The sequence below is a fragment of the Pollachius pollachius genome, assembly GCF_949987615.1.
Source record: "Pollachius pollachius genome assembly, chromosome: 3".
Lineage (NCBI taxonomy): Eukaryota > Metazoa > Chordata > Actinopteri > Gadiformes > Gadidae > Pollachius > Pollachius pollachius.
Window position 1 is genome coordinate 2,018,587 of NC_136936.1, and position 23,579 is coordinate 2,042,165.

At 53.0% G+C, this 23,579-nt stretch overlaps 1 protein-coding gene across 2 annotated transcripts in view; it reads left to right on the top strand.

Moving 5' to 3' along the window:
* Nucleotides 1-23,579, top strand: part of cux1b (cut-like homeobox 1b) — a 69,243-nt gene that overhangs the window by 11,250 nt on the left and 34,414 nt on the right. For both annotated transcript variants that reach the window (XM_079731984.1, XM_079731985.1), the window contains exons 2-8: nt 2,995-3,105; nt 8,813-8,860; nt 14,238-14,316; nt 17,450-17,587; nt 19,316-19,439; nt 23,014-23,090; nt 23,261-23,327. In XM_079731984.1, coding sequence (XP_079588110.1) covers nt 2,995-3,105; nt 8,813-8,860; nt 14,238-14,316; nt 17,450-17,587; nt 19,316-19,439; nt 23,014-23,090; nt 23,261-23,327 — 644 coding nt within the window. The remainder of the gene's footprint in view (nt 1-2,994; nt 3,106-8,812; nt 8,861-14,237; nt 14,317-17,449; nt 17,588-19,315; nt 19,440-23,013; nt 23,091-23,260; nt 23,328-23,579) is intronic.

Here is a 23,579-nt window from a genome sequence, read left to right on the forward strand (position 1 = left end):
TTCTGTAATAACTGAAACCGTAAGTTTATCACAATCCTGCTGTCCTTGCAAGACAATCTGCCGTTGGTGGACGAGTGCCAAGTGTAACTCAAGGTTGCTAGAACCTGTGTCTATAGATGTGTTTCTATCAGGGCCTAAGGCTTCTCGTTCACTCTCGGATGTACTCCCCGGAGGCAGGGTAGATTCTTATCGTAGGAGAGGGTGTATCTTGCCAAGCGCCTCTGCCTGAGCACTGTGTATGATGCTGTGGCAGAACCTGTGTAGCTAGGCAGGTTCCCGTCAGTGAGTGCATGTGCGTGCGTCTCGCGTGCAGCACCCATGAATGAGCGCTCGCCTGTGTGGGCCGGTGTGCAGCCGACTCCTTGGCCACTGAGTTCACTGTAGGGAGTCTCTGGGGACGTGTGGCAATCTGCTCCAATAGTGTTTACAGCTGACCAGGCGACCAGATGAACCAGGCCAGGGACGGCTGCTGGGGGCCGGGCCGGCCGATCAGGGCCGTGGGGACAGGCTGTCACAGACCTTACAGACCCACTCCCTAGTGGTGGGGTGAGGGCAGTGCCTTCCACTGGGAGACACGCCGTTCAGCCGCCATGCTGGGCAAGCTATCAATTGAATCGATTGTCCGGTGAAGGCAGCGCCTGCGTACACGTCTGAGGTAGTGATCACCAGGGATTGTCAGATCCCGCACATTTATAGGAGGAAATGTTCTTAAAAAGTCATGTGATGACAATAACAACTAGAAGTTGTTATTGTTGTTGTTAGCAGATGCATTGGTAGACAACCAGTTGTTCTTAGCAGATGCATTGGTAGACAACCGGCTGTTTTGTAAGTTAACTGAACCTCTTGAGAGCTCTTGCGGTGTGTTGCGTCAACGGTCTGCGTCATTGCCTTCAAAGTGCGAAACCACAGCCCAAATTAATCGTCGCGTCAGACTTGTCCCTGAATAGGCTTTCTCCAAGTAAGCACTTGTTTTGTTATTCGGTACACCTCAGACAGAACGGTACGCGTCGCCCAAAATAGGGTTTGAAAGTAAAATCAGTAAATCTAGTTGGATAAATGTTGGAGGGGCCGGGTGCCTCGTCTTACTTCACTAACGGCCTCGGTAGCTGCTGAGTGGCCGCCGGCACACGGGCGCCACGGCAACGCTCTCTGGGACCGCCCCTTATGATGGCGCGCCGTGGCGGGCCTCTTCTGAACCGTCTCTAGCCTCTGGAGCCGTTAGAGATGTTCCCATACCATTCATTTTCCTTCCCGATACTGAGTCCTGAACTCGAGTATCGGCCGATACCGAGCATTATACCGATACAGCCTCTTGCATCGTAATACCACTTTAGTTTAACAAGGCAGTTTTGGCCCCTGAGCATTTTGTTCCTTGAAGAAAGAAAGAGAGAGCCCCAGCCCATAGCACTTGTTGTTGTTGTTAGTCACTTCACTTACTGCAGACAAAGAAAAAATTCTGAACCAGATCATTAAATTGTATCTATAATTATAATTATACATTTGTTAGGGTTAGGTACGTAGGTCGTAGATGACGCATTTCCCATCCCGACATTCCATCTCCGACCGTAAACGAACACAGCAGAACTCTGCAGTGTTTGTTACGGTCTTTCCTTTTGTAGTAAAGGAGCTAGTAATGGGATTGCATCGGATCGGTGCATAGACTTGCATACTCGAAGATAACCAATACTGCATTTTATTTAGCATCGGAGGAATTTTCCGATACTGGTACAACTCTAACCGCAAGGTGTGCAACATGGTTTTCCGGTTCCTCTAATCCTTAAATGCAACAAGATCATACTTGGGGAATTTTGAGTCAAGTCTGTTAAGGAGGAGAGGGGGAATGTTGTCTAATTAGTTCTTGATCACACCATTTCTACGGAGGGTTGTGTGTGTGTGTGTGTGTGTGTCCGTCTGTGTGGTCGTGTGTCCGTGTGTGTGGGCGTGTGTGAGTTTGTCTGGGAAGCGTGCTTTCATTTGTGTGTTCTGGGACCTTGTTCGGTATACCGGGCCCACGAGGGCCCCTGCGGTTATGTGTGTATTAAATGATTAGTGCGTTAGTTAGCATAACGGGCCTTCAGCAGCATTTAATCACTCTCAGGGGGTGGGGGAGGGCTCTCGGGGGGCTGATGACGGCGGTGGGAGGTGGGGGGGGCTACGCTGGAAGAGGGGATGATGGCACGGGAGGGATGGAAGGGATCTGAAGAGACAAACCAGGGATCCATGGGAGGGGGGGGAGGTGAGCATGCCGATGGAACACACACACACACACACACACGCACACGCACACGCACACGCACACACACACACACTGCAGTCCTGGATGTCTCGTTAATGTCAGCACTTGGCACGTTGTCCGGAACGTATCCCATAATCGTCTATTAATAACGACGGTAAAATGGATTGATGTAAAGACGGGCCGGGCCTTGACAACCCTGTTGTTGTTGTTGTTGTTGTTGTTGTTGTTCTAATGGATAACGGTCGTATTACATTGTTGTCTGTGTGCTGGGAGGGGAGGGGGGTAGGCTGTCTGAGAGACTGATATGAAATGTGTGAGAGGGAGAGCGAGAGAGATCTGGACAGCGATGTGACGTGACTGGGGCCATTGGCCACTGGTTTGAACAGACGTCTCCCGGTGGCCTCAGGTTTCTACGTGTAACCGCGGTGACTCAGACACCGGTCCAGACGTATTGACCAACACCCCCGTGGAGTGAAACCCAGTTGATTGTTTAATTATCCCGTTATAAAGACTGTGTGTGTGTGGTTGTGTTGGCCCCTCTGATCATGTTGTGTGTGTGTGTGTGTGTGTGTGTGTGTGTTGCCCTCTCTGATAATGTGTGTGTTGGCCCCTCTGATCATGTGGTGTGTGTGTGTGTGTGTGTGTGCACGCCCCCCTCTGAACATGCTGTTTTGTGTGTGTGCGTGCGCCCCTCTGAGCATGTGGTGTGGTTGTGTGTGCACGCCCCCCTCTGATCATGTGGTGTGGTTGTGTTGCAGAAAGAGCTGGATGCAACGGCCACACAGCTCGCCAACAGACAGGATGAGAGCGAACAGTCCAGAAAAACCCTCATCGACCTCAGCCGGGAGTTCAAGAAGAACACACCGGAGGTGAGAGACCAGCACGCACACACACACACACACACACACACACACGCACACGCACACGCACACGCACACATACACGCACACACAAAGACGGATGCGTCCGTCCAACCTTGGAGCTGTTTTATGGCGACGGTATTCTCGCCTATTGTGCGCCTTGTGTGTATCTGTCAACCTCGTTAATCTAGCCCTGAATATTTCCTGAAGAAGGCACACAAGGGGAGCCGACGCTGGAAATGCAAGCTTAGCTCCCCCAAAATAGTCCCTCCCATTAGTCTCCCTGAAATCCTAAAGAGACCAACAGACCTATCTGACCCACTTCTTTAATGTCGGCAGGAAGCAAAGGCTGTGTGTTTGTGTTAGTGCCACAGGCATGGGGAGGGAGAGGCGTAGGGGGAGAGAGAGGAAGAGGTAAAGGGGGAGAGAGGGGGGGGGGGGAGAGGGAGAGGTAATGGGGGAGAGAGGGCGAGGTGGGGAGGGGGGGGAAGAGAGCGAGAGAGAGAGCGAGAGAGAGAGAGAGAGCGAGAGAGAGAGCGAGAGAGAGCGAGAGAGAGCGAGAGAGAGAGAGAGAGAGAGAGAGAGAGAGAGAGAGAGAGAGAGAGAGAGAGAGAGAGAGAGAGAGAGAGAGAGAGAGAGAGAGAGAGAGAGAGAGAGAGAGAGAGAGAGAGAGAGAGAGATCACTACCCAGTGGGATCAGGAGGGAATTCTGTCCTGTTCCTGTGTTGCAGTCTCTCCTCCTGGGAATATTTTGTTTCATCTCCGTTACCATGGGCAACACATTTATTTTAAACCGCACAGTGAAAACAAAGTATTGTTGTGTTATTATTGGTAATGTCACCATGGTGAATTATTGATGGTTTAATGAATTATGCATGAATAGACTAGACCAAGGATGGAAAAATAGTCAACTCTCAATGGAGAAAACAGTAGGCCTATTAATATTTCTACCACAGGATTGTGAGTATTGACTTAAGCGCACAGCCCACCCTGGATGGGGAAACACACACCAGAGAAAACAGTTCTCGCATACGAAAAGAGCTTGATTTCCCCTTACCCTAAACATGCATCTCAAATCTCACTAAGTAGAGACACACACACACACACACACACACACACACACGTACACGTACACACACACGTACACGTACACACACACACACGTACACACACACACACAGGTTTGTGTGAGCCAGATAGCCCAGATCACAGAGAACAGGACACACACATTCATCAATGTAACAAGGCTGTGATTTAGAAGGGCTCCTGTGGCGTCGGTGTGGCCCCTGGCATGGGCCCGGTATGCGGGGGAGGAACCTGAGCCAGGGTGCCAAGGAGAGATGGGCTTCATTACAGGGCCGCCTCCAGAGGCTCCACGCAGCTCCACGCCATGGCTGCACGCTCGTATGATTACGGCGGCAGTGGGCTCCTCTACTGCAGGAAGCCCCGCGTAAATTAAACAGGCTGCCTGTGTGTGTGTGTGTCTGCGCAGGTGTGCCTGTTTTTGTGTGTGTGTGTGTGCCTGTTTTTGCGTGTTGATATGTGTTTGTGAGTGTGTGTGTGGCCCTTAGAGCGTGTGTGTGCCTCTCTGCGTTTGTGTGTGCGCGTCCGTGTGTGCGGTCTGAGCGTGCTCGTGTGTGTGTGTGTGTGCGTTTGCGTGCGTGTGTGTGAGTGTGAGACCCCTGTTCACAGAGGTGCGTTTGTTTCGCTGGCTGTCAATGGCGGGGCTGTGGAGTCGGGCTGTCAGCTCTCTGTGGTCCAGCCAGTCAGCGGCGATCAGTCACATCAGATCAGGCTGCATTAGGCTGAAGCGACCGTCTCTGATCCATTATTCAGCAGCACAGAGACCGGCCCCATGTAGACTCTGTCTAGTCTACTGAGCTGCACTCAGAGTGAACTGCACTCCTGGTCTGCATAATGACACGCACACACACACACACACACACACACACACACACACACACACACACACACACACACGCGCACGGACAGGCACACGCACACACAGGCACAGGCACAGAGGCACACACACACACACACACACACACACACACACACACACACACACACACACACACACACACACACACACACACACACACACACACACACACACACACACACACACAGGCGCGCGCGGGGCGGGCTTTGGAGAGGCACGCAAAGAAATGCAGAGCTAAAATAAAGTTTTCATAATTCAAAAGGCCTAACACGCCAGGAAAAGAAAAAGGAGAAGCCCTCCGCGCCGAGCCTCTCGCTGCGCTGAGGAGGTAGTCTGAATAATGAATCTGGTTCCTAACTTGTGTTTTAGTCAGAGAGCTCCTCCCTGGCTCTGTTCAGGAAGAGAGGAGGAGCGCTTGTTCAGTGGCCCAACGATCACTGGCCACAGGCAGCTGTAGTAAAACAACTGTGTGTGTGTGTGTGTGTGTGTGTGTGTGAAAAAATACACCAAAGATTGCTGGCCAGAGGCAAACGTAGCAAACTGCACAACTGTGTGTGTGTGTGTGTGTGTGTGAGTTTAGCTGCAGGGCAGACAGACAGCGAATGGGAGTTCCACCCTCCCTGGAGGATTCCTCGGGCCGGCCTGTCTGCTGTCTGCCGACAGCTTACACACTGGCCATCCATCTCCTGCTGCCTATACCCCCCCGCTCCCCACACACACACACTGCAAGAGACACACACACACACACACACACACCCACACACACACTGCAAGAGACACACACACACACACTGCAAGAGACACACACACACACACACACTGCAAGAGACACAAACACACACACTGCAAGAGACACACACACACGCACTGCAAGAGACAAACACACACACACTGCAAGAGACACAAACACACACACACACAGACACACACACTGCAAGAGACACACACACTGCAAGAGACACACACACTGCAAAACACACACACACACATACACTGAAACACACTCTCACACAATGCAACACACTCTCACACAATGCAACACACTCACCCACACCCACACAGCCACACAAACCCGCGTGCGCACCGAAACACCCCCCCCCCCCCCCCCCCCCCCACACACACACAAACACACACACACACACACGCATTGTCCACGGTGTCTGTGTGCATTGTTATGTTCTGCGGTCATAAATCTCTGGTGTTGGAGGGGGAGGGGAGCAGCCGGGAGCGAGCCGGAGGAGGCTTTAGGGTTTAGACCTGGGGGCCTCCGTGCCCTGGGGAGGGGGGGCAGGCTTCCCTGTTCACTTGTATATATTTATCCACCGCGCTGCCCCCCCAGTGCCCTGGTGTGTGTGTGTGTGTGTGTGTGTGTGTGTGTGTGTGTGTGTGTGTGTGTGTGTGTGTGTGTGTGTGTGTGTGTGTGTGTGTGTGTGTGTGTGTGTGGTGTTCAAGGTTAGGCAGAGTGAGAAAGAGAGGCTGGACGCCGGGGGGGGCTTTTAATGTGGAGGGGGGGCCTGTGGGAAGAACACAGGGCTGGAGATGTGTGAGAATAAATCAATACATCGGCATGATTAGAGGCCGGCTTTATTGAAGACACGGAAGACATTAAAGGGTTAAAGGGAAATTAAATGGGTGCGAAAAATATCATGTTGCATAAACATCCACCATCTTGCTTGCATCCAGTTTCTTACTTTTTAAGGGGAAATAATCTGTATAATAATCTGAGGTTATCTTATGATAATACACAGTATATATAATAACTATATAAATAATAATATATATTATAATATAATTGTGAGCCGATACAATTCACAATTAGGGACTTGAATATTAAGTGTGTGAGTGTTGGCCGCGATCGTGTCCGTGTGTTAGGTGCGCATGTGTTTGCGTGTTAAGCGTGAGCGCGTGTGTGTGTGTGTGTGTTAGCTGCGAGCGTGCATGTGTGTGCGTGCGTGTGCGCACTTCTAGGTGAATAAGTGGTTGAGTCCGTCTCCTTTGTTGAAACACGCTCGCACGGTAATCAGCTTCTCATGCTACGTGGAAGGCGCCCAGCGAACATAATGAGGTGAACATGGCCGGCAGCAAGGGCCCACAATCTCCTGCTCGATGCCATCCCAGATAGATGGCTCGCGTCTGGGAAGACAAACACATTACCGCTGGAACGCAACCTTTCGTTCCCCTCCGCATCCTGTTTACACGGGCCGGCGACGCGCGCCATCGCACCTCCGATGCCCGTTCGGATTGGGATCATGTTTTACGCATCGACATTTATCCACGGCGGCGCACATTATTCAGAGGATCAGGCGACTGGATGTAGAGCGTATTTAGGTTGTTTATCTAGGGAATCCCGTAGCGATGCCTTGTCGGTGGTGGTGTAACGCTCGCCCTGTTCCACCCCGGCCCAACCCAACGTCCACACTGAAATAAGAACGCTATCTGATGCAAATGAGCGGTGGGGAGTCGTGTGGGGGTGTGAGGGGTCTCGCCTGCATGCTGATCGTGCATCTGTGTGGGAAAGGGCTGGGAGCGGCGGGGGTCATTATCACTAACAGGCGGGGGGGATATTGAATTGGCCCAGACAAACGGCCACCAGGACCTCTGATGAGGGGACAATGGAGAGGGGTCAACGGGGTCGCGACCTGTCCTCAGCCACAGACAAGGGGCCCGTCTAGACCGGCCTGGGATTAGGCCGGTCCCTGGAGGCCGGGGCCCGGGTCGGGTGAGGCTGCCTGCGCTAGCCTCGGTCGGCTGGGATTTAGCCTAGAAGGCATCGGATGAAGGTTTCCAAAGGACGCACGCGGACTCACATCTGTCATTGGCCTACTTCACATCTTCATTAGGGTGTGTGTGTGTGTACGTACGTACGTACGTACGCATGCGTGTACGTACGTATGCACGCGTGTACGTACGTACGCACACACGCGTACATGTACGCGCTCGAGCGTGCGTGTTAATTTGCGAGCGTGCGCGCGGCGGCGGCGGCGGCGCGCTGCTCCCCAGTGGGGCTGTACAGAATGTCCTATTCTGCGGTGCTTTTTACAGTATGCTCCAGTTCAGTCGCTGTAGCCGGGGTTCAGTTAGCACAGTATGGTGATTTGCATGTTCCCCTGATACACGCACGGGGCCGGCTATCTCCGCTCAAAGAGCTGACTCGCACTGGAAAGTCATGCGATGGGACCTGGGGGGGGGGGGGGGGGGGGGCGGAGAGCGAATGCTTTTCCTGTTAAAAGTGCGTCTGGTGCAGGCCCAGCGCGCCAGCTTGATTTTTCATTCTCTCGCTACCTCTTGTTCACCTCCCCCCTCCCTCTCCCCCCCCTCCCCCCCCCCCCTCCCCCCCCCCCTCCCCCCTCCCCCCCCCCCTCCCCCCCCCCTCCTCCCCCCCCCCCTCCCCCCCCCTCCCCCTCCTCCGTGCCGTCCTCCTCTGGTGCACGAGGCAGGCCTCGGGGCAGCCCAGGTGGCTCTGCACCTGTTCGTGTGCGCTGCACAGTCGCTGGCTGCACCTGGGGGTACGGAGCTCCCTCCTGCTCCCCCCCGTCGCCGCACGCACTGCTCATTATTCATCCCGGGATTTAATTGATGGCGAACAATGTTGCCGCGTGTGTGTATTCCTCCTCTGTGCCGCGGTCAACAGCGGGATCTCCTCCCCGCTCCCGGCCTCGCACGGCCCCGACCGCCGACGCACCGGGAGAAACGCTCTGGGATCCCGGAGCGTTTCTCCCGTGTCTGTTGACACCGCTCTCTTCCCTGACCTGTCCACTCTTTTTTGTCTTTCAGGATCTAAGGAAACAGGTCGCCCCCTTGCTCAAGAGCTTCCAGGGAGAGGTGAGTGTGTTATTGAGTGTGTGTGTGTTTAGCGCGTGTGCGGTATTGTATTGTATTGACACACTGATAGACTCTGGTGCTCAAACAAAGCCTTCAAACAATGGCGCTCCGCAGGCTGCTTGACATTCGGTGACCGTTGGCGCCGCTCCACTTCTCTACTCTTTTGGCGGTTTTCAACCGGGGCTCCTAAATCATCTTATTCTCTGTGCTACTTTCTCTCTCCTGTCACCACTCTAGTGCCAATCTCACCCTCCCACACCACTCTCATCTCTCTCTCTCTCCCTCTCCATCCCTCTCCCTCTCCCTCTCTCTCTCTCTCTCTCTCTCTCTCTCTCTCTCTCTCTCGCTCCCTCTCCCTCTCCCGCTCTCTCTCTCTCCATCCCTCTCGCTCTCTTCATCTCTCCTCTTCCTCCCGTCCCCGCTCTTCACTCCCCTCTTATACCCTCCTCCTCTCTTCATGTTGTGTCCTGTACACCATGTCCTGGAGCCCGGGGGTGTGTTTAAATTGCATCCTGTGAAGGAGAGCGAAAGCCACCTCAGAACCCTGGCGGGAGCCAATCACGTCGCTCCAAATGCTATTTCTTCCAATTTGGCGGAGCTGCACGACTCTGTGGACTCTTTGTTATTCTTATATTTTTGGTAGCATGAACCCCTCACACACTGCCGTATTTATTTAGATCCCGGGCAACATTTTGTCCAGGGTTTCTACACTGCATGACCTTGGTCGTGTGTGTGTGTGTGTGTGTGTGTGTGTGTGTGTGTGTGTGTGTGTGTGTGTGTGTGTGTGTGTGTGTGTGTGTGTGTGTGTGTGTGTGTGCGTGGAGCCCATTATACACTGCCCCCCTCCTGATATCTGGGCTCCATCTTTGGGGCCTATTTTGATCATGACTCCTGCTGTCTGGCAGCTATATCCCCCCGTCCACTCTCCCCCCCCCCCCCCCATACGGGGGAGTCAAAGGGCAGGGGGGAGCCGACCGGGGGCGCCGACTGGGGGAGGGGTGGTTGGATGGGCAACCCAGCTAACGCTTCCACACACACACACACACACACACACACGTACACACAGATATATGCACACGCAATCAACTAGACAGATAGTGACAGGGCTGCTTTGCCAACAGCCATGGAATATTACAGTTTAACACTGGCTACCGTGTTAGTCGTTCATACAGAGATAGAGTATTCCAGTTTAACTCTGGGTTTACTGGGTAACAGCGGTTACTACAGTGGATATTCCGGTTTAACACTGGGCTGCCGTGTTACCGTGGTTCCTCAGAGTGTTGGTTCAACACAGAGGCAGACCCACGGTTCTCCACCAGCTGTGGTGGTGGTTCCTCTTGTTCTGCTGATGCTCAGCCCTCTACTTAGGGAACAGGAATAGTCGTAATATAACTGAAGCGCTGTTGACTTTATCGTCATTCCCTCCGCTCCGCTCTCTCCCGTTGACACACCTCAACACACCCCCACCCCGGCCCCAGTGCATCGTGGGTGGTCCCTGAGCGCCGAGACGCCTCGCAGGGAGACGCTCCTGTGATGTTCCGAGACGGCGACCCTCAGCCACTCCTGTGTTCCCGGCCGATCAATCAGGCCGCCGTTCAGCGCGGGTACATGCCAGAACACGAAACTCGCCAGACGAGATGTTATTCAAGCCCCCGTTTTGTTTGCTTACCCCTTGAACGCTTTGATCAAGGACAAGATAGAAGTGTGAGCCAGTCTGCCCAGATGAAGCCCCGGGCTAGCTTATCCAAAATTAGTTTCACGGGCTGGCTCCGCTCGCACGTCAAGACGAACACGGTTGCCAAGAACCACAGAGGAGGCAAACAAAGCTAACAAACTCCACGCTACCGCCGAGGGCTCTCGAGATCTGGAGAGACCCCGTCGGGCACGCCGGTGACATTGGGAAGGGAACGTCCTCCAGTTATTATAATCTCCAATAACGGGACATGGCTCCCTGAAGACTTGGGCCCTTTCAGAAGTTACTCTGGTGAACAGGTTATGTTATTGGGAATAGCCGTGCATGCCTTCTGCGTTTGTGGTGGTGTGTGTGTGTTGTGGCGGGTTCGTGTATTCGTGTGTGTGTGTGTGTGTGTGTGTGTGTGTGTGTCTGTGTGTGTTTCTCGTTTAGTGTTCCTTGTTGGTCCATCGATCAGATAAGCTTTTCCATTATCCCAGGCTTCAGTCTCTGCTTCCCATAGCCTGCCCTTATCAGACTCCAGTGGGGCCACACACATGCATGCACACACGCACAGGTCAGCCCCGTGCCCTTCACACACCGCGCCTAGATAGGGGCGCCGCTGACGGATGGTGGCACTAGGTGCTGACGTGTGTGTGTGAGTGTGTGCGCGTGTGCGTGCTCATGTGTACTTATATGTGTGTCTGCGTGTATGTGTTTTGTTGTGCTCGATGTGCTCGATTTCTGTGTAGCTGTGTGTTTGTCTCTGTGTGCGTGTGTGTCTGTGTTTGTTTGTCTCTGCATGCACGTGTGTGCGTGTGTGCTTGTGTGTCTGCCTGTGTGTGTATGTCTCTGCGTGTTTCTGTGTGCGTGTGTGTGTGCGTGTGTTAGTCTCTGCATGGAAGTGTGCGTTTGTGTGTGTCTGTGTGCGTATCTGTGTGTGTGTTTGTTTTTCTGGGCCTGTTTGTGTGCTGTGCTTGTGTGTGTTTCTCTGTGTCTGTCCGCGTGTGTGTGTGTGTGTGTCTGTGCTTGTGTGTGTGTCTCTGCGTGTGTCTGTGTGCGTGCTTGTGTGTGTCTCTGCGTGTGTGTTGGAATAGCGTAGGTAGGGGTAGTGTTTGCAATGGCGAGCCCTCGTGCAGCCCACTGATACTGGCGAGGTATAATTTGTGTGTTGCTGCGTGTCACTAAGCCGTGTGTATATGTAAGGAGAGAGCTGGGGCGGGGAGCCTTAATGCTAGTTCTTTAAAGAGCAGCCCCGGGCAGGGCACGTTGTGTTTGGAGAGACTGGGTGGTCGTCTAATGGCCCTGGTCCTTCAGTTAACCTGCTGCCTCTAACTGTAGGGTGTGTCCTACATTAAACGTCTATTTCCTGCCTCCCATGCTGCGCTATATAAAGCGGCTGTACCACTGACCTTGGCCCAGTCATTCTGCCGTCGCACCGCTCCCCACCGCCAACGCACCCCCCCGCTGCCTTTGTGGAGGCGTGTGTGCGCTCGTGGGGGTGGGAGTGTGTGTGCCTGGTGCGTGTGCGTGTCTGTGTGGGAGATGCCTGTGTCCGAAGAATGGCTGTGCGTGTTATTCTACGGTTATTAATGGTCGTACCCTGAACCCTTTCATTATGTCCCCCCTCCTATAGTGTCATCTTTCCCTGTCTCTCGCACACACTCACACAGGAACACACGCGCACACAGGAACACACACACAGGAACACACATACAGGAACACACACACACACACACAGGAACACACACAGGAACACTCACTGTAACACACACTCATTCTAATGTTGCTGTGTTGAAGGCATTAGCGGACTGCATCTGTAATCCCCCATTAGTGGCCCCTCTGTTGGGGCCCACTGTCCCCCAGCACAGGAAGTCCTCGTAGGGGCGCGACACCGGCTCAGAGCCGGGCCGGGTGTTACGGTCCACTTCTGTTTAAGTTCCAACAATCAAAGCCCCGCGCATCGCAGGGACACGCACAGCTAGCGCATGTTCGCCTTCGCCCGACACACACGGAAAACCGCGAGGGAGGGAGGGAGGGGGGCGAGAGACAGCAAAACCAAAACTGTGTTGGGAGAAAAGAACTGGGTGAGATAATGTGGGAGGGAGACGCGGACAGACGGGGAGAGAGAGCCCGTTTGAGGCTAGCGAACGAGGGGTGCTGGCACCAGCCTACTCAGCACCAGATGTTTTGTGGCTGAAAAGCGAGCAGGGAATCAAAGCCATGCAAGGAGATTTATTAGGTTCCCATAGGAGGCCAGGCAGTATTACATGTAGCCCACTCTGTTTACAGTGGCAGCAGCCCTTAAACCACCCATCCACTACACTTCTGACTTGGCCAGGAATGTGAAGACTTTATGTTTGGACTTTTATAGGCTTTTGTTTTGTGTTATTTATTTTTTTCCCCAATTTTCTCTGGGTTACTGTGCTGGAGAGAAACGCAAGGCAGAGATCCAGGCCAGTTCAGTAGCAGCAGCACCGCTGCAACATCTGCTTCTGCCTGCTAAGAGCCCGCTCTTCTCTTTTTTACATCCTATTGCGATTGTTCTTAGCTTAGTCTCTTTGTCGATGGCTTACGCCGTTCTGTCAGCGGCGGGCCCACAGAGATGGGGTTGTTCCAGTTTATTTCAGGCGGTTCGTTGCGATGCAGTGTGAGCTTCGACAACCCTTATGAAAAGTTGGTGTTCCTAGTATGGGTTTTAGATTAATCTCCTATAGGTCCATTCTAATGCCGCCGTCCATTTCAATAACATCAGCCCTGGAATGCGCGGCTCTGCTAATGGCCGTCGCCGGTAATGGATCCGTACGCCGCGCCGACGCTAAGAGCCGGCGGAATAATCTACGCCTGCTGTGACGGCGAGGGCCGGGCCAGCTGTTTAATGATGTCAGCGCTCCAAGGGACACTGTGACGCACACACACACACGCACACACACACACACACACACACACACACACACACACACACACACACACACACACACACACACACACACACACACACACACACACACACACGCATACGTACAAACGAATACACACAAATACACACAGGCATGCACATGCGTATACACACACATACATACACGTGTACATACACACACACATACACACATACACACGTCACACGCACACACACTCAGACACACACTAACACGCACATATACAAAAACAAACTCGCACGCGCACTTACACACGCACTCATGCACACACACACACACGGCCAGGCGCACAACCAGATGTGAACAGGCTGGCGTGTGCGTGTGCGGCCAGCGTTCCTCATCCGTCGTCGGCTGAACAGCTGAGGCGGTTCGAGGCAGAGGAAACACCGACCCAGCCGTGACAGGTCCCCCCCCGCTGCAGCACGGGGCCGGGCGGGGGGCCAGCAAGACGGCAATGCTCAGTGTGTCTCTCTCTTTGTCCCACTCTTCCCCCCCTTGTCCCATTCCCTGTCTTTCCCCTTATCCCTGTCTCTCTCTGTCTCTCTCTCATTGTATGTCTGTCTCTCTCTTTTGTCTCTCTCTCTCTCTCTCTTTCTCTCTCTCCCTTGTCCCTGTCTCTCTCTGTGTCTCTCTCTCTCTCTGTCTCTCTCTCTCTCTGGCTCTCTCTCTCCCTCTTGGAGGGGGTTGGGGGGGCTCAGAGTATGGATGTGACATTCAGGCGGGCACCGCTCTATCTCACGCTGCCTGTCCTTCTCTCCCCGCTCAGATCGATGCGTTGAGTAAAAGAAGTAAAGAAGCAGAAGCCGCCTTCTTGACCGTCTACAAGAAACTAATCGATGTCCCAGGTAAGATAAATGTGCTGTGTGTGTGTGCCTGTGTGTATGTGTGTGCGCCCAGGCGTTGTGTACATGCGCGGTGTACAGGCGGTGTGCAAAGACGTTGTGTACAGCTGTGTGTAGAGGTGTTGTGTACAGGCGCTGTGTACAGGCGCTGTGTACAGGCGTGTGTAAAGGTGTTGTGTACAGGTGTGTGTACAGGCGTTGTATACAGGCTTCACCTCAGTCGTAGGCTGAGGTGAGGCAGCTTTCTGATGGGGACACGGAGTGGGGGACACACCTGACAAGGGGGGGCACACCTGACGAGCGGGAGACATGCCTGGTGACATGGACGCGCCTGACATGCCGTAACATGCCTGATCCGGCATCACGGGGAAGAGAAACCGCGGCGCACCAGCGACCCCGCCCCTCTGGTTCTCCTTCACCGTGCACCCAGGCGTGTGTAACGCCTTAATATGTCCCCGCGAGGCCCCCGTCCCCCGAAAGCGGCCCGAGCAGAAGGATGCGTCTCGGACACGGATGACAAGCTCGCCCGGGATTGGCTGCCGGGGAGGGGGAGGAGGGGGGAGAGGAAGAGGGAGGAGGTGCTCTAATGTACAGAACACAGTCACATTGGCGCGGGCGAGGTGGCTGTTTATTTTAAACAGAGCCGGGGCCCTGGAGGGCCGCGTACGTAGAAACCGGAGCGCAGCCGAGTTCATGTATAGCGTAAGGAGGTCGCGGAGGCCCCGTGAGAATAGACCTACAGTAATATCTTTGGATTGTACTGCTCCCAATAAGTCAGCGGCAGGCCTGACGGGGCTATTCTTAACTCGCAGCGAGACAATGATGTAATGCCCGCTGCGCGCGCACACACACACACACACACACACACACACACACACACACACACACACGCTTAGACACACACGCTCACACACACACACGCTCAGACACACACACACACACACACACACGCTCAGACACTCAGACACACACACGCTCAGACACACAAACACACACACACACACACACACACACACGTGCACAGAGGAGTGACTAATGCAGCAGTCTGGAGAGAGGAAACAGTGTGTTTTGTTCTGTCTTCCATCAGCGAAGGGCCTGGTTAGTCAGTGTGCTGGCTTCAGATTAAATGTGTCTGGCTGCGGCGGGGAGCTCCATGGGCCCAGCGCTCACGCTGCTGTTAGCGCCGCCGCCGCTCCGGGTAGGAGCCCTGCTGAAGGACGAAGGCTCGATAAGAACCGCACAAAGTTGATTTCCAAGGGCAGCCGGGCAGATACGGTGTCCGAGTGGAGGCTGCTTGTATTGTGCGTGCCAGAGTGGGAAAATCCACACGCACAAGCCTGTGTGTTTGTGTGTGTGTGTGTGTGTGTGTGTGTGTGTGTGTGTGTGTGTGTGTGTCTGTGTGCGGCGTTTCACCTTGACAACATCAAATCAGCATGAAATTCCCCAATCGCGCCATGCTGATCTCCCATTAGCATAGTTAAGATATCTTACTGCGTCAGACATGACACACACACACACACACACACACACACACACACACACACACACACACACACACACACACACACACACACACACACACACACACACACACACACACACACACACACACACACACACACACACACACACAGAGGGCTCTCACCCCCAGCTGTAAGCTGTCAGTCTGTCTTATCGGTACACACACCCAAACTGCTCTCTTAGCCGGCATGCGGATGAGCATGGCCCGAGTCTCTTGGCGGCCTGTCACCAGCCTGCCACCCATGAGCACCAATCAGTTGTGATTGGTCTGACTGACAGGCCTCTCACCGCCACCCTGACAGACAGCCCAGCTGTGTGTGTGTGTGTGTGTGTCAGAGAGAACCTGTGGAAAGTTCCCCAGTCTCTCTCTCTGTATTCTGTCCCCTTTGATTCCTCCGTGGTTTCCAGTCGTCAGCCGTGTTCCCCCCCCCCCCTTCGTCGCGTCGCGGCCGCGCATCAAAGTCGACCATTTTGTGTTAATCGGGGCGCTGTGATCTGTGTTTGTGCGCGTCACTGTCTCTGTTGTTCTTTCATTCCGCCTTGCCTTCCCGTGCGGTGCTCTCCCTCTTTGTGCATCACTGCTCATTTCATGGCAGGGCTGATTGTGTGGCTCTGTTGTAATAAAGTCTCCCAGCTGGCCTTGCTCTTTTTGAAGTGTGTGTCTGTGCGTGTGTATAGAGTTGTCTTCATGAAGGTATAGCTTGTGCTACTGTGACACTACCAGTCCAATAATCCTAGGGTTCTCTGTGGGACTCTGTTAAAGAGCGTTTGCTGGGACCAATAAACTCTGTTGTTATTAAAATGATACTGTGAGTAGCAAATAATCCACAGCTAACTCTTATTAGTATTACGGTTTTAAAAAGAATTATTAAAGTGATGTGAGCAGCAAAAATACGCAAAAGCAAACCCATAACATAATGCATGCCTAATAAAAGGAAAGCTGAACTGAACCTTTCCATCCGGTGGGGATGGCTGAAGGGCCCGTCGGCGGGGAGGATTCCCGCAGCCACAGGGCCTGTTTAGGCTTGGTCATCGGTATTGAGTCTGTGACGTGTTGAGCTGTCCACGTGGAGAGCCATGTTTAACAGGAAGTGTGTGTGTGTTTCTGCGTGTGTGTGTGTTGTGTTTCTGCGTGTGTGTGTTCCTGCGTCTGTGCGTGTGTGTGTTTCTGCGTCTGTGCGTGTCTGTGTGTCTGCGTCTGTGTGTCTGCCTGTGTGTGTGTGTATGTGTGTGTTTGTGTCTGCCTGTGTGCGTCTGCCTGTGCGTGTCTCTGTGTGTGTGTCTGCCTGTGCGTGTCTGCCTGTGCATGTGTGTGTGTGTGTCTGCCTGTGCGTGTGTGTGTGTGTGTCTACCTGTGCATTTGTGTGTGTGTCTGCCTGTGCGTGTGTGTCTGCCTGTGCGTGTGTGTGTGTCTGCCTGTGTGTGTGTGTGTGTGTCTGCCTGTGCGTGTGTGTGTGTGTCTGCCTGTGCGTGTGTGTGCATTTGTGTGTGTGTCTGCCTGTGCGTGTGTGTCTGCCTGTGCGTGTCTCTGTGTGTGTGTCTGCCTGTGCGTGTGTGTCTGCCTGTGCGTGTGTCTGTGTGTGTGTCTGCCTGTGCGTGCGTGTGTGCGTCCCAGACCCCGTCCCGGTGCTGGAGCTCACCCAGCAGCTGCAGCTGAAGCTCCAGAGGATGCACGACATCGAGACGGAGAACGCCAAGCTCCGAGAGACCCTGGACGACTACAACAAGGAGTTCGCCGAGGTCAAGAACCAAGGTCGGTCGCGGGGCATGCATGCACACACCTACACACGCGCACACACCTACACGTACGTACTCGCACATCTACACAAACGCACAAGTATGTACTCACACACCTACACACCAGTTGCACACACCTACGCACGCACGCACGCACGCACTCACCGACACCCACACACCCCTAAGCCCACATACACATCTACACGCCCACAAACGTACGCACGCACACACCTAAACAAACCTGTGTGTGTGTTTAAATCCAGGTGCGTGTGGGTTTGCATGCGTGTGTTTTTATTTGCATGTTTTATGAGGGCACTTCACTCCAGGCGAGCGAGTTCCGGTCCGTGTTTATTTGTGTGTTTGTAATTTGTGCGAGCGTGTGTGCTTTATTTGTTTGCGTGCGTACCTCGAGTCCCGACGGCTCTACGGCACGCAGGGCGGGCGCTGTGCCCGGGGCGCTCCAGGTGCTAATACCTAGCGGATGAGTTTGTTGTCACGGTGACGAGAGCTCCTTACGTCTCCCTGGAGAGACGGTTGCCGGGGAACCGTTCAAGAACCCACCTTTTGTTAATAACGGCAAAAGAGACGTCGCACGCTCCTCTAGATAGGTGTCCCCGGAACGGGAGGGAAGGGAGGGTAAGAAATTCTTCCCGGGAGCCGTGGCCTGACGGATGGGAGCCGACAGGCGGGACTCGCTGTAAGGAGGGATGAGGTGGAGCGCCGGGAATGATGGGAGAGGAGAGAGTGGGGAGCGATACCAGCAGCTCATATCAGAGCAGGAGGGAGGCTGGGGGGGGGGGGGGGGGGGGGGGAGAGAGAGAGAGCTGGGGCAATGTTTTGGAATCCCCCCCCGCCCCGCGACGCAAGTTAATTGGAACAGCTCGATACCGGCAGAGTTCTATTCTGCCATTGATTTTTCGGTTCCCCCATCTTTTATTCTTCCTTCCTCCCTCAGTGGAGGGCGGGCGGGGAGGGGGGGGTATTTAAACCCCAAAACACAGTGGAACTCCCACTCCCGGAACACACACACACACGTGCACTGCCACGCACGCGCGCACGTGTACACGCGGAGTACAGAGGGCCATTGATCCCCGCAACCTAAATGTTTAAAGTTCAGTTAGGCAGTTAAGGGGTAAGAGGGCTCAGAGGGGACGCTCGCCTATTGATTATGTGTCTGGGCCGTGAGACTAGAGTTTAAATCACACACACACACACACACACACACACACACACACACACACACACACACACACACACACACACACACACACACACACACACACACACACACACACACACACACACACACACACACACACACGGTGCTAAGAGCTCTCAGTCAAAGGCAGCAAGCAGCAGTCCTCTTTATCTTTGTCTCACTCACTTATATCTTCCTCCCTGACGCGCGCAGGCCTATTTATTAGGCCGGTAATGTGTGAGATTTATTTCAGGCTCCCCCGTACGGAGCTTTGCCGTCAGCAGGTTACGGCTTTCAACACAAGCGCTCACCTAATGCGTACAGTGTACCCACTGGGAATCGATGGGAGGATTATATTTATACTATGGAAACACTATATAGCCCAGGGTTGGGCTGCTCGGAGGAACTGGGGATGAACCGAGGGGCCCTGGGAGAGCCAAACGCTGCGGTCCGATCGTTGCCCACTGTTTACGTCCCGGGCCTCTTCGTTTGTTGTATTGTCTCACCTCTGGTCTCACTCCCGGTGTCCCGCCTGTCTCCCTCCAGAGGTGACCATCAAGTCGCTGAAGGAGAAGATCCGGGAGTATGAGCAGTCCATGAAGAACCAGGCGGAGAACCTGGCGCAGGAGAAGCAGCAGCAGCTCCACCATGACTATGCAGAGAAGGAGAGGTGTGTGTGTGTCTGTGTGTCTGTGTGCGTCTGCTCGGTGTGTGTGTGTCTGTCTGCGTCTGCTGTGTGTGTGTGTCTGCTTCCTGTTTGTCCCCCTCTCCCGCTCATTCTTAAATCATACCGATTCAGTTCAGCCATTTTATTTATTGATCTATTTTGGTTCATTTTAATTGTATTGTTAGGCAGCTATTGCAATTTTGCACAAAAGGCGCTTTACAAATAAAGTTAGATTTGATTTGAACTAAAGCTGAAAGTGGGCTCCAGATCAGATGTTTAGTGACGCCGTGATGTGTTATGGAGCACGAGTGGCCCTCATGTTTGTGATGTTATTTTGAATGGGCTTTGGAGGTGTACCTTCATCACTATCAACGCAGGATTTCTATTTAAGCGCTGTTCTGACTCCAGCTCTTGACGTGAAGCAGGCGGCCCTCCGGCTTTGAGCAAAGGCATTAAACTTTAATGAAGGGACGTCGTATTGTGTCACATGTGTCCTGTGATCCTGTGAGGGTTTGAAGCGGGAGGGCGTGATTAAAAAGGAGCATGCTGGGACTAAACAGGGAGCTTCTATAGGTGGACCGAGGTTGATCTTCATAGGTGAAGCTGACTCATTCGGGAGGGGCTAGTGGATGTTTCCTTGTCTTTGGAGTGGAGTTCTTAAGCCCTGAGGGAAATCCGCACTCTATCAATGTAGAACTTATATTCTGGGTTTTTAAATTAAATCACATCTTCATAGTAAACTCATCTAATCAAATGTCAAATGGGACAATTGAATATTGCTCCGTGAGATATTTCCAGCTATTTCATGTGTTCCGATTGATCTAGTTCAGAAATCAAGTTGGACATAACTACATTTTGTTCATTAGATTTGGTTTATCTTTTTGTAAAATCAAATGTCAAGCTTCAAGTTTCAGACTTTAATTAGTTTCCGCTAATAATACAGATATGGCAATGCATCAGGCGGAGGCATTCGTTATCTATTTTAATCAAACGATTTCAGCCATTACAGCTGTAATATCAACGTCAACACAATGTTGTTTACAGTATTCTAACCCAGAGTCTCAGACCCTCCTACATTGGGGTGGAATACTGATTTATACCGAGATACAGACATAGTCCAACATTGTATCTAGGAATATAGCGCCTGGGTTGCTCACAACTGTGTGTGTGTGCGTGTGCGTGTGTGTGTGCGAGCGTACGGCGCCGTAGCCCGCAGTGAGTTTAGCATAGCTGCGTGGTAATAAATAGAATCCAGCAGGGCTTGAAATGAACAGGCGCTAGCCCGTCAGACGGAGGCAATGATTGGCTGCGGAGCGTTAGCCCGCTAATTCCCTCTGCCTCGACGGCCCAAAAGGTTTCAGATTAAATGTTAGAATAAAGCCTAGCCGATACTCTGGCTCTGATTCGCTTGTGATCGCGGCGGTGTGTCTCCATAGCCCCCTGCGTGGCGGAGGGCTCCTGATCTAACAGGGGGTGAGGATGCACCGCTATGACCCCTCTCAGAGGAGCTCCCAGAATACACCGCAGCCTTCCCAACGCTCACGACGTCCCGCATGACGCTCCCAAAAACCTCCTGGGCTGGGAAACAACGGCAGGAATAATGAAACACATTGAAACAGTAAATATATATATATGTATAATATATTTTGGAACATGGATCACAAAGGGAGAGGTCATTGCGATGCTGTGGGTTGCATGTGAGGCTCCATTTGCTTGCAGGCCAAGCACATATCTCATGTTTTGCCTGGATGTATGTATGTCATTATGGCCCCCATTGCACTCCTGATCACCCCTGGAAGGAGGGATCCCCCACTCTGAAGGAGGGATCCCCCACTCTGCGTTCCTTCTCGAGATTTCTTCCTCGCTAATTAAGGGAGTTCATTCTTGCCCTCTGGGGGGCAAGGGTCGTGGGGGGGGGGGGGGTCATAAACAAACGGACTGTTAAGCCCTTTGATACTGTACCTGTAATTAAGGGCTAGACAAATAAAATTGACAAACCACACTTGTGTCAAACAGAACCCCCGTCTGTCGTCCGCCCGAGGTGTCTCGCTCCAGGCCAGCTGTGGGCCGAGCGCGTGTGATCCGGGACGCAGTGGTCATCGGATTGTTGCTCCGTGTTTATTTAGGATCCTGCGTCCCCAATTCTTGAGCTCAGCCAAAACATGAGCCTTATTGTGTTTATGAATGTTCTTCCGACATTTCCGGCGGTTGCAATAGTTTTTGAAGCGTTGCGTCAGTCTTCGGTCTGTGCTTCGGGAAACGGTAGTGTGACCAAACGACGTCTCCAGGTGGGACACTGCCGTTATTTGATTTACTGTTACGGTTTCGTTTAAAGTTCACGACAACGAATAACGAATCGATGCTGCCAACAGGAAAGTCAACTCTTCCCCCTGACCCAATTTGTGCTTAATCCCACGGCGTGCCTGAACCTATCCTGCAGCTCTGTGATTCCCGGCCAGGCAGCAGCCCCAAGCCCCACTTGCAGATCTACAGTAGAAGATCAATTGTCTCACTGTACTTCCTGTACGTCAGGGTTTTATAGGCCCCCTTCCTGTCGGCAGCGGGCTGACTTCCTGTGTCTGAGAGAGGGCAATAAATGGATGGCACCTCTGATGCATTTGATCCTACAGCGAGGGGGAGATGAAAGCACAGGGCTGTGAGCGGAATAATAGCGAAGACGGGAGTGACCGACTTTTAGGGAGAGGGGGGGGCATCAAAGAGTGTGTTTAAGACTCTCCGCGCCATGTTATGGAAGTTTTTCTTCTATTTTTATCAATTTCTCTGTGTAGCCCAAATTAAGTTTTTTCTAAGAAGTCGTCTATTTTCTCTCAGTGGTTTCACATCGCCTTCCCTCTTTCTCTCTCTCTTTCCTTCTGGCTGTCCTGTTGCTCTCCCCTGTTTCCTCTCTCTCTCTCTCTCTCTCTCGCTCTCGCTCTCGCTCTCTCGCTCGCTCACTCCCCTTCCCCTGTCCCCTCCCCTTTCGCGCTCCAACCATCTCTCTCTCCCTCCCTCCTCCCTCCTCCACCCCCGGCCCGGAGTGGCCCAGTGGCCAGACATTCCTGTCTAATAGGCCTGCTTAATGAGGAGTGGGTTGTATTGGGAGGGGATTTTTCAGAGAGAGGAAAACACTTCAGACATGGTGGGAAAAAGGAATTGTTACAGCTGCTGGTGAACGTGAGCGGCTGACGATTTACTGACTGTCTCTCTCTCTCTCTGTGTCTCTTTCACTCCTGTTCTGCCTCTCTCTCTTTTGCTCTCTCACTCTGTCTCTGTTTCTCTATCTCACTCTGTCTCTCTCGCTCACTCTCTTTGTCTCCATCTCTCTCTCTCTCCTGTCTCTATCCCTCTCTCTCCCTCCTGTTCTACCTCTTTCTCTCTCTCTGTCTTTCCTTCTGTCTCTCTCTCTCTATTTGTCTCTCTGACGCTCTCTCTGTCTGCCCTCTCCCTCCCCTTCTCTCTCTCCCCTGTTCTCTCTCTCTCTCTCTCTCTCTCTCTCTCTCTCTCTCTCTCTCTCTCTCTCTCTCTCTCTCTCCCCTGTTCTCCCTCTCTCTCTCTTGCCATCTGTGTCTCCTTGCAGGAAGCTTCAGGAGAGCAGAGACTCCATGTCCTCACGGTTGGAGGAGGCTGACCACAAAAGCCAGTCCTTACAGACAGGTACCTTCCTACCCCCCCCCCCCCCCCTCCAGTCTCTTAAAGGCCCACGCAGCCTGCCCGTCCAACATGACTAAAACATAATGCTAATCCCACACCGACTTTGATATGTTTAAAGGATTCTGTACCACTTGTTGTTCTGATCAAAACACTTGCATGCTCTCTCTTTAAAGCACTTGAAACATCTCAGGCAGAGCTCTTTGATTTGAAGACCAAGTATGACGAGGAGACCACAGCAAAGTACGTGTCCTTTTTTCTTCTCTCCTTGTTGCGGGGGTGTTGAATGGCTTTTCATGCTCCACTTCTGACAAAGCCCCCTGTCTGGGCCCTGACTCCTCCGTGGCAGTGCTGGGATGACTCCCACAGAGGGACACATACTGACTCATTAGACAAAGCACACTTTCTGGTAATGGGCGGCATGTGGCTCAGCAGTTAGTACGGGTTGGCTGGTCACCGGAGGGTTGCTAGTTCGATCCCCGGCTCCTTCTAGCG